The 10,861-nt window shown below is 34.4% G+C and overlaps 1 protein-coding gene and 1 pseudogene across 2 annotated transcripts; one reads left to right on the plus strand and one right to left on the minus strand.

The window, feature by feature from the left end:
- Positions 1-2,263: 2,263 nt before the first annotated feature.
- LOC143558201 (photosystem I reaction center subunit IV A, chloroplastic-like) lies at positions 2,264-3,176 on the minus strand (annotated as a pseudogene). The gene is made up of 3 exons (XR_013139694.1): positions 2,943-3,176; positions 2,526-2,591; positions 2,264-2,450 (listed from the first exon to the last, which is right to left on the minus strand). The product of XR_013139694.1 is annotated as a photosystem I reaction center subunit IV A, chloroplastic-like (transcript).
- Positions 3,177-8,362: 5,186 nt separating this feature from the next.
- Positions 8,363-10,141, plus strand: LOC143558195 (uncharacterized). Its single transcript, XM_077047081.1, has 4 exons — positions 8,363-8,435; positions 8,539-9,850; positions 9,896-10,022; positions 10,064-10,141. The coding sequence occupies exons 1-4, from the start codon at positions 8,363-8,365 to the stop codon at positions 10,139-10,141; spliced, it is 1,590 nt and encodes a 529-aa protein (XP_076903196.1).
- Positions 10,142-10,861: the final 720 nt, after the last annotated feature.

A 10,861-nucleotide genomic window follows, 5' to 3' on the forward strand; every position in this document is an offset into this window, starting at 1 on the left:
TACTAAACATCAATACTCATAGATTAACAAAAGACAATTACAATTAGTTGTTCTAATACATGAAGAAAATACTGAAAAATTACAAACTTTACATCCCGGGAATGACTAAAGAGGATTCAGCCGCTCATGATCTTCGATTAGTCTTCGGCTATTGATTCAGGATGATGAACTACGAATCCCGAGGTGATCGGAGGTGATCCGGGGCTCCCAGAATCGCCCCTTTTCGTCCCAAAATGGCTGTAAGTCGTTCTCCTTGATTAGGGTTCGTAAAATAGAAGATATAGGCCAAACCCGTTTTTTCCCGTCTTTTAGGCTCGTCGCGTAGCGCGATGGTCATATGACCATACCATCGCGTAGCGCGATGGTAGTTAACCTCATTTTTGGATTCCTCTCGTTGAGAAACCCAAAATTCATATATTATGGGTCTCGTAACTCATTTTCTAGCCCAGGATATGCTCGTTTTACTTCCTGGTCGCTTTTTGTGAACCCATCTTGTTCAGTTTTAGCATTGGCTTTAGATTTTTCATCCAAACTCCTTCCGAATCCTTCTAACCTTCCTAAGACTTCAATTTATGCTCCGGTATTCCCGAGATATCATTCCATGCTCGTACAAGTCTCCAATTTAGCATCTTTAACGATCAATGACCTAAAATACAAAAGCATGTATGAAGTACCAAAGTTCTAATAATATATTAAACAAAACTACATAATTAACACACTAATATATATACAAAATACCCGAACATCAAGCACACGGCATTATAGTGATCAAAATATATTGTATTTATTGTAATTGATTATAATATATAGTTTCCTTGTATAGCTTAGTCTTTACCATGTATATGTATCAAGTTTGTTGAGCAATGGAAATCAATCGATTATCTCATATCTTTTACCATTCAGTTTTGAAAGAAAAAAAAAAGATTCCATGTAAGATAAATCAAACTTGTCAAAAGTAGTTGTAGCTAACTAATCTTCAGAGCATGTTATTTTTGGCGGCCTGATTGGAAGTATGGAATAATAGTTCATCGGTGGGGATGGTCGAGTTAGCTGAAACCATGTTTAGAATGGAACAACTTGCTATTTTCCGATCAATAAGTAGGAGTGGAGTAATTTTTATATTGGCCATTTTTTGTTTCACTTGTATGTGTATGTAGAATTATTTGGTGTTTCAATCCATGGAGTTTGTCTAATGTAGATTCTAGGAAGCTGCAGTTTTAGATAGTAGGATCTAGGGGTGGCAAATGGGTTGGGTTAGGGTAGAAACGGGTTAGGGTCAGAACGGGTCAACTAAAAAAAGGGTTGTTTTGGTTCGGGTCGGAACGGGTTAGGGTCAGAACGGGTCCGGGTCGGAATGGGTCAAAACGGGTTTCGGATCAGGTTTTTTTTTTTTTGAAGAACGAGGGCAATGACGGAAACGTTTTAGTTTTTTTACATTTTTCGTTTTTGATTTATATTTTGAGTTATGATTTTTTTTATTAATTTTTTCGAATTTTTTTGGAGAACAAAAAAAACCCCTAAAAAAAATTCAAAAAAATTAATTAAAAAATTATACCTCAAAAACGAAAAATGTAAAAAAACTAAAACGTTTCCTCCGTTGTCATCGTACTTAAAAGAAACAAAAAACAAAACAAAACAAAAAAAAAACCGAGAAATGAACTGAAACCGAAAGTCGACGAAAACGAAACATAAACCAAAACTGAACCGAATTGATTGAAACCGAATAAATCAATCAACGAAACTAAAAAACTGAAACCAAACAGAAATGAAACTGAAAAAATAGACCACATCGAAACAAAAGGCCGAAACCGACCAGAAACAAGCAAAAGAAACCGAAACCCAACCCGTCCAGTGCTCTGAAACCGACCAAAAAGAAAAAAAGGAAACAGAAACCCAACCCGTCCCCTGCGAAAACTCGTGTCGGCTCGAAACCTAAACCGAACTCGTTCCAATCCAAAATCCGTTTCAACCCGAGCTTGCCATTTTTCATTAAGACACTAGCCCACATCGACCCATTTCTTTAAATTTGTCGACCCATTTTGACACGAAAATAAGAAGGTGGAATTTTAAATGACCCATTTTGACCCATCTTATTAAATCTATGACCCAAACCAACCCATATGATTTTTAAAACAACCCAAATTAACACATTTGAAAGGATTTGGATCAAGATTGCCAACCCTAGTAGGATGATGTTTATATAAATCAAGATTCAGCAAAACCATATATTTGACAAATTTTAGGAGCCAAAGAAACATATATAGAATATATAATACAAACTCATTGTTGAGAAATATTGAAATGTGAGGCACATATTCTACAATCACAACATGATCAAGGAACGCATTCTAAACTTCTTGGATCTCATCCAATGCACAGTTGTTGGTTGATACATTTGCATAGTTCACTTTGTTAAACCTCACAACAACCGGGTAGCGAGTCTTTGGGTCCTGCATATCATATTATATATTTCATATGAAAATCAAGTGCGTACTTCAGGACATATATATAGTCATAAACTTTACCTGATCTACGGTCACAACTGATCCCACTCCTTTGAACCAGTAGGACTCCTTTCGCAGAATTCTCACCTGTGTCCACAAGATAACATTATATATTGTCAACCACTTAGTTGTATGGTGCATGTTGTCTATTGACTCAAAGTACAATCATATACTAATTATCATGTGGGTGTAAATACTATATATCTGGATTCCCAGAGACAGAGATACATAAAAGTATAAGCAAACTACAAAACGATAGATTATTGTGAGAATAAAATATTAAAAAGTCAAAATCGTTTAATAGTGGTTCACATTTAAAAATTTTCATCTTCTTGCATATAAATGCATATGTTATCTAAATAAAATAAATAAACCATCAAACTAATTTTTTCGTATTTATTTTCTATTTTTTATCTAAACATGTATATATGTACGTACCTTGGCTCCTCTCTTAGGTCCGATTGGTGGCGGCTTAGGTTTCTCTTCTTTGGCTGGTTCAGCAGGTGGCGCCACGTCTTCAGCCGCCTTTACAACTAGTCTTGAACCTCTAGCGTTTTGAAAAGGTTACATAACATTATTGGGCTTGACTGTGGTTGTGTTAGACGTGATATTTGGTGTCACCACAAAGCTTGAAGCAGCTAATGCCATACTGCAACTTGTCATTCTCCAAGCTCAAAAATAAGATTTTATGAAGATATATGATGAAAAACTTGATAATTGAGTTTCAAATGTTTTTTATGACATTGGGGTATCTTTTTCTTAGTGAATAGGGTTGGTTAAATTAGGGAAACCAATAGAGTGTTGCCACGTGGTTAATATTTCAAAATAAGTTAGTATTTATTTTAAATTTAAATAAAGAACTATTTTAGATATGAGTTACATGGTTTTGTTACTTACTAAATTCAAGTTGTATATTCATCCAATAATTTGGAAGCGTTACTGACTTTATTACCTTTATTATATTTTGTCAATAAATTGGTCTTAATAATTTTTCTTTATCTACACAAAAGGAGGAAGGCTTTTAAGTAGATTTTCTTTATCATCTTTGCAGTCTTAGGCTCAGGCTCAGGGCAATTTGTTAATGCTCTAAAACACCTTTCCAACAGGAACTTTACGTGAAATACCTCCCCGCGAAACAATGAAGCCACCGATTAAACAGTAGCACTTAGTTCATCATCTCCAATTCATCAAATCAGGTAACAATCTCGAATTCCATGTGAGATTACCAATAAATTACACACTAGATACATCGAATCCTGTTTGGTTTGGTTTCAACGGAGGAGTTCTCAAACTGGTTACAAACTGATGGTTTTGTTCATTTTCAAACCAGTTTCATAGGATCTGCTTTTACCCCAATAAACAAATATAATCTGAGGATCATATTAACTTAGATAATCAGGATTTCCATGAATTTAAACATATAATTGATTTACAATATTTTTAAATAAATTAATCAACCAATATTTAGTTTGTTTAAATCAATCCGTTTATTTGTTTTTGAATCATGTAATCAATCAGTATTCCAAATTTGTCCTGTGTTTCAAGTTCAAAATATGTGACTATATTATCCGCTCACTTTTTACTTTTAAGGTCAATTAGTTTGTTTGACTTCAGCTATATCATCATCAAATGATGTGTTTAGAGTTTGTAAGGACAATGGAGATCTCTTGCGTTGTATCACTTGCTCGAGGTCATTCCATCAAGGTCAGTTTTATATAATGTTCACTTAATTATGTTGGTCAACACAGAATGTGTACGTCAACCGCATGGCAAATGGTACTGCAAAAATTTCAAAAGTTCTCTCTAATTATTAATTAGGAAGGTTGTAAAACGACTAAAAGTTGAACAATTTTGTACTAATCATCGGGTGTTTAATTCCCGATCTTTTGGAATATAATAGTATTTTAAATCAAGACTTTCGTTTTACAACCTTAAACTCTGATATTTACAAAATAGGTACCACTATTGATCACACTCCTAGGCCCTAATTTAGGCTGTGACATAACCCCACCCTAATTATCCCGTCCTAGCGATCACCATAAAATATAAAAGAAAATAGAAAAAAATATATATATATTTACTAACTGTTTAGAAATGAATAAGGACAGGGGTCACCTTAGTACCGAAACTACCGATATCAAAATCACTATAAATGAGTACTGGTATCGGTAACCGAAAATGATCCGTACGGTATGGTAATGGTACCAAAGGCAAAAAATAACATTAAAATACCGGTACCGCACCGATCCTGAAACCTCAAAAGGTTGGTACTGAATTGGTATCAAAAGTCCCCGGTTCAGTACCAGTAGCTGCTACAATTTGTTCATCCCTAAATAAGGACATTGAAATCAAACTTGATTATAAATCCTGCATATGATCAAATAATTATGGCTGAGATTCGGTACAACTAAAATTAACACATACTAAACATACAAATAACTAAAGTAATTATTATTACTCTACGCTTTTAAACTAAAGTAATTACACTAAAAAAAAGTGAAGTAGAGTGATAATAATTTACCATAGTTCAAATTAATCGATTAGGTTTGCAACAATCTCCTTCAAAAATCACTTTGTAACTACAACTTGATTCTGAAATCCAATTCACATGGCTCAATTGAATAATCGAATATGATTTGCAAGCTTCAATTAATCAACGAAAAGATTCAATTTATTTGATTTGATCGATTAGATTAGCTAAATGAAGCACGCCAAAGAACGATTTATTACAAATTTGCCATCGTGTTATTACTTGGCTCGCATGGTTAATACATGCTTTTATTTGTATTTGATCTATCTGATATAATAAGGCTATAAATATATAACACGATATATCATAATGTTGGTACTTTACTTGGTTGCATGGTCACATGAGAAACAAAGATGCTGAATGGTCACTGACTTAGTACAACGGATTTTATTAACTTTTAATAGTACAATAAACTTTTTGTTCACTTTTGCTTGATACTTTTTGGGGGTGTGGAGTCATGCATACATCAACATGTAAATATGATCAACTTACTAAAATGATTACAGCAACATTAATAATAATGATAACTTTTTATTCAAGTTTGGTTAACCATAAACTTACATGAGCATGTAACATTTTATTTTATTTTTTTATTTTTAAACGGCTACACATCTTTTATACTATTGGGAATTTGGGATCCAATTATTGTACTTGATAAGAAGTTACAAATTTGCACACGCAACCCCTTAATTTCAATCAAAATAAATGTAGGCATGGATTTTTTGGGATTTCACATCAAAACAAAGCTTTGTGGGAACATTTTACCCACGCATTTAATGAAGCATGTCTTTATTTTGGAATACCAAAGGATTGTACATTCAGGATGACTCTAGCAAATGAATCATCATTTCATTCGAAGTATAAAACGTGATGATTTGACTCATCCATCCAAGAAGAAACTCACGATTGGCAAAACCCACTAGCTTAACCTAGAACAAATTGGTCCTAGCGAGACTTAAACCCACTGACTCCTCTTAACATTTGAATTTCATGAAACATATTGTTTGCTTTTCTTTTCCTTACAACCTATTTATTTTATTCTTGTAATTGAATTGTTGGGTGTTAGAAAAGAATATATTTTGTTTTTTCACTCATGTTTCAAGAATTTATTTTTTTTAATCTATGTTAATATTATTAACTTTGTGTGAACCTTTTGCTTTCTTGCAATTTTGCGAAGGAAAATTTAGAGAAAAATCATGTCTTTATGTAAGCTGGTCAACCCTGGTTAGAGAGTTTTTAATGGCATTGGATTCGATTTGTAGAGATGAAGGCTATGCGAAAATGCTACACTCAATCTCCTTGGTGGCTTTGTATCGTTGCTGTTCATTTGGAAATCAAGAAATCAAAAGGTTTTTAAAGAAATCGGATGGTGGTGTTAAAGATATCAAGGCGGCCACTTTCATTTGGAATTTTGGATAAAAGAAAAATAGATCCAAGTTATGGGTGTTAGATTGGAATGATTGGTATATTTAACATAATCTGACCATTCATTTTTAACCTTGTAATCTTTCCGGGTCCTTCTTCATCCCCTAGTTAGGGAGGTACCTGTTATATGTTTGTTGTCCGTCAAAAATAATAATAATAACTAGTTTTTCTAACGGTTTTATCAAAATCCCACAATAATAACTAAATTGTAATTATAATTATTAATGCGAATACCTGAAACGTTCGAGACCTGTATTCAGGCACTAGATTGTTAAAAGAAATTAAGGGGTTAATATGCAAGTATGGTATTAGATGATACATGACTCGATTACTCGAAACCATATACATGTTTAACTAAACCATATGCCCGAATTATCATTTATCAATACCCACCTCATTATCATCCCTCAAAAAAAAAATCATATTACCCGGATTTAAATGTGTACTTCAAAAGTTACAGGGCATTTATGAAACTAAACCAAACTACAAAGACCGAAAAGCAATAAAGATAGATAGCATCTCAACATCCGTTGGTTACCGTTATCTGGTTTTATTCGTTTCATGTGTATGCTGTGGTTGTAATAAGAAAATGAAATTGGAGCCTACTGGAAGTATAAACCACCGGATCTCCGGCTACATTTTGCTACCGGAATGACAGATTCCGGCAAGAATTCAACCACTTTAGGTACTGATCTCACAATATGTTTACTTACTCTTCATACTTGCGGTTTAATTAGCTTCAATCTTAGTGCTTATTACTTATTACATGATTGTTAGCAGTAGCAATGCTGCTGTGAAGCTCAAATAAAAGGTTCTTACTTGAGTTAATGATAGATACTGAAAATAGGAAAGATAGTCGCGCAGTGTCAGATCTAGAAGAAAAATTAAGAGGCACCCGTGTCTAAAAAAAAAAAAAACAAAAGAAAAAAAGAAAAAAATGGGCCTAGGGACTAGGGGTATCATAATATTTGTTCAAGGGTATCCGGTATCTTATCTAAATACATAAGTTGTGGGTAGAGGTCGTAATCTTGACCAAAGCATTTCAAATGGGTCGGCGTTTGGGTTGATTTGAAAATTATGGGTTGGTTTGGGTCAAGGTCAAAATGGGTTACTTGAAATTCTACCTTATTTCCGGGTCAAAATTGGTCAACAAATTTAAAGAAATGGGTCGATGTGGGTTAGCTTACTAAGGAAATGTGGCAAGTTTGGGTTGAAACGGGTTTTGGAGTGGCACATATTTCCACATGAGATAGGTTTTGGCACAAAATGGGTTTTGGATTGGAATGATTTCGATTCAGGTTTTGGCTCGGATCAGGTTTCGAGCCGACACGAGTTTTCGCAAGGGACGGGTTGGGTTTCGTTTTTTTTTTGTTTCTTTTTGGTCGATTTGGATTTGTTTTCGGTTTTTTGTTTCGTTTCGGTCGGATTTTCGGTTTTTTCAGTTTCATTTCTGATCGGTTTCAGTTTTTAGTTATCCTCTTGATCGATTTTTTCGGTCAATAGTTCGGTTCGATTTTTTCAGTTTCATTTCTGATTGGTTCCGTCACTGGTTGGCCTAATTCGAGAAGGGCTAAACTTTGATTACAAAGAAATACCGGAAAATAAAAAACATGAACGCCGCGTCAAACCTTAAACATCTATGGTATAATTAATGTTATAATGTAAGCAAAGATAAATAACTGCTCTAGTAGCTTAGCTCTTCCACTCAACTCACCTTTGACTTTGACTTCCCAAGAGTTCTTGACTTTGACTCCATATAATTTAGCCCAAGTGAACCTGGCCTGACCCGCTGGATACTTGACAGTCAATCAAAACTCACAACCTTTGATTATTTGCATTAGCAGGTGTTAAAATGAATATGAATAGGAATTTAGAAAGACCTGTTCCAGGATGCTTGGGAAGAATGGCGAACCTTTTTGATTTGAATACACATGTAGGAGGGAATAGATTGCTCACAGAAAAGCCACACCATGAAGGTTATATTTTACTTATAAACATTGGAGACTTAATACGTTCGTTGACTATATGTTTGACTTTTTATATGTGTAATTATTCATTAATTTGCATTACATGAAATAGGTTCTCTAGTGTCTGGTAATCGATCGAATGTGTTGAGGTCTTATGTAGTTGATGAACATATGCAGACGGTGTCTGAGTTGGGAAAATCTCCATCATATAGGAAACCGAATGGGACGCCTATAAAGATGCTTATGGCGCAGGAAATGTCAAAAGAAGAGGTGTCCAAGAAAGGTCCACCTAGTTTGGTTGCTAAGTTAATGGGCCTTGATGATCTTCCACATCACGCTCCACTTAGTTCTCCTTCATGCAGAACCAATCGCTCAAGATCAAGAAGCCAGTCTGGATCACTGGATTTTATACAAAAAGGCCATAATGGTAAATGTAAAGAAAGCAAGAATGAGAAAAATATGTCTCTCATTCGTGAGAAATTCATGGAAGCAAAACGGTTATCTGTCGATGAGAAGCTTTGCCAATCCAAACAGTTTCAAGATGCTTTAGAAGTTTTGAATTCTAATAAAGATTTATTCCTCAAGTATCTTCAAGAACCTAATTCTTTATTCTCTCAGCATCACAAGTTACCGTCTATACCCCCTCGCCCGGACTCAAAACGCATCACAATTCTTAAACCTTCTAAGTTTGTAGACAATCGTAAGTTACCTCAGGATAAATTTAGTGAAAACCATTATCAGCCAACGCATATTGTGGTACTGAAACCGAAATGTGGAATCCTTAATGAAACGAGAGCGGTTTCTTCTTCTCCATCATCAAAAACATTAAACGACGATGGATTTTATGCAGATTTTGAAGATAATGAGCCAGAAGAGAGTTCAAGTAGCCATAGAAGAGATGAAACTCTTCTTTCTTCTGTTTTATCTAATGGTTATAATGGTGACGAGAGTTCGTTTGGTAAATCTGAAGTTTATTATGCAGCAGAGAATCTGAGTGATTCAGAGGTGATGACACCGACTGCACGAAACTCGTGGGATTATCATCACGATTATATCGACCGTTTTGGCAGTCCATATTCTTCTTCCTTGTTCAGTCGTGCGTCTTGTTCTCTAGACTCATCTGTTTGCAGAGAGGCGAAAAAACGCCTTTCTGAAAGATGGGCGATGATGTCATTAAACAGGAGTGGTCAAGAACAAAGACATGTAAGAAGAAACTCAAGTACATTGGGAGAAATGCTTGCTCTTTCTGATTGTAAAAATACTAGCGATTTAAATAAAAATAAAGGCCATGATATTGATGTTGGTGCTGATGGTAGTTCTCAAAATCTTGTGAGGTCAAAATCTCTTCCGGTATCTTCTACCGAGTTCTTGAAAGGCAAAAAGGATGATGATACTAAAGATTTGACCATGGAAAAAAGTCAAAGGTCATCTTTGTTCTAAGGGAATGTTTCAAGATTATTCTTTTCCAGGAATCGAAAATCCAACAAGCAAAAATCCCAGATGCCTGATGATGAAGTTCATCAATCTTCAGGCAACATTGGTAATGAGTGCATTAATGGCATAGTTGTTAAAGATATTGGTCAACAGTTGACTGAGGTATGGTGTGTGCTTTACTTTAGGGCGCGCTCATTTTACAGAATTTGTGGGATTTCAAAGGAGTTGGAATTAAAATCCCATGGCATGACGTGTTCACTTTGTTGGAATTGGAATTTTAATTCCATTTTGGAGTGTTCGGTTATCAAGGAATTGGAATGTAATTGGAATTCAATTCCTTCAAATTCCTTTAATTAGGGGGATTCTAAATCCTTCCAAAATGTGGAGGATTTCAAGTGAATTCGATGGAATCTTTTCTCAAGTTTTTTTTTTTTTAACGAGACGAATAAAACATTTTTTTTTTACTTTTTTTGTTTTCGATTTATATTTTGAGTTATGAATTTTTTATAATTATTTTTGAATATTTTTTTGAGGGGTTTTTGATCAAACCCCTAAAAGAATCATAAAAAAAAATCATAACGCAAAATATAAATAAAAAACAAAAAAACAAAAAAAAACTAAAATGTTTCCGCCGTTATCCTCGTAAAACAAAAAAAAACCCTCAATTCCAATTCATTTGTCAAACAAACACATCAAGAATGGAATTGGATTTCAATTCCTTCAAATTCCAATTCCTATTGGAATGTTTAGATTCCAAATCCAATTCCTTCCAATTCCAAGTCCTATGCCAATTCCAATTCCAATTCCAATTCCATTCCATTATGTGAAAGGAACGCACAGTTAAACTGATATTTTTAACTAGTGTATAATTGGTTATATTTTGCAGGGTTCTGGACCGAGCCCAATTTCGGTTTTGGAATCACAACTTAAAGATGAAGATCATACATTAAGCTGTTCTTCCACTGCTAAACTGAATAAATTTGGTAGTTAATCTTAATTTA

Source organism: Bidens hawaiensis, unplaced genomic scaffold, assembly GCF_021521415.1.
Source record: "Bidens hawaiensis isolate Kalapana, Puna unplaced genomic scaffold, B.hawaiensis_p1.1 tig00019354_1, whole genome shotgun sequence".
In the NCBI taxonomy this organism is placed as follows: domain Eukaryota; kingdom Viridiplantae; phylum Streptophyta; class Magnoliopsida; order Asterales; family Asteraceae; genus Bidens; species Bidens hawaiensis.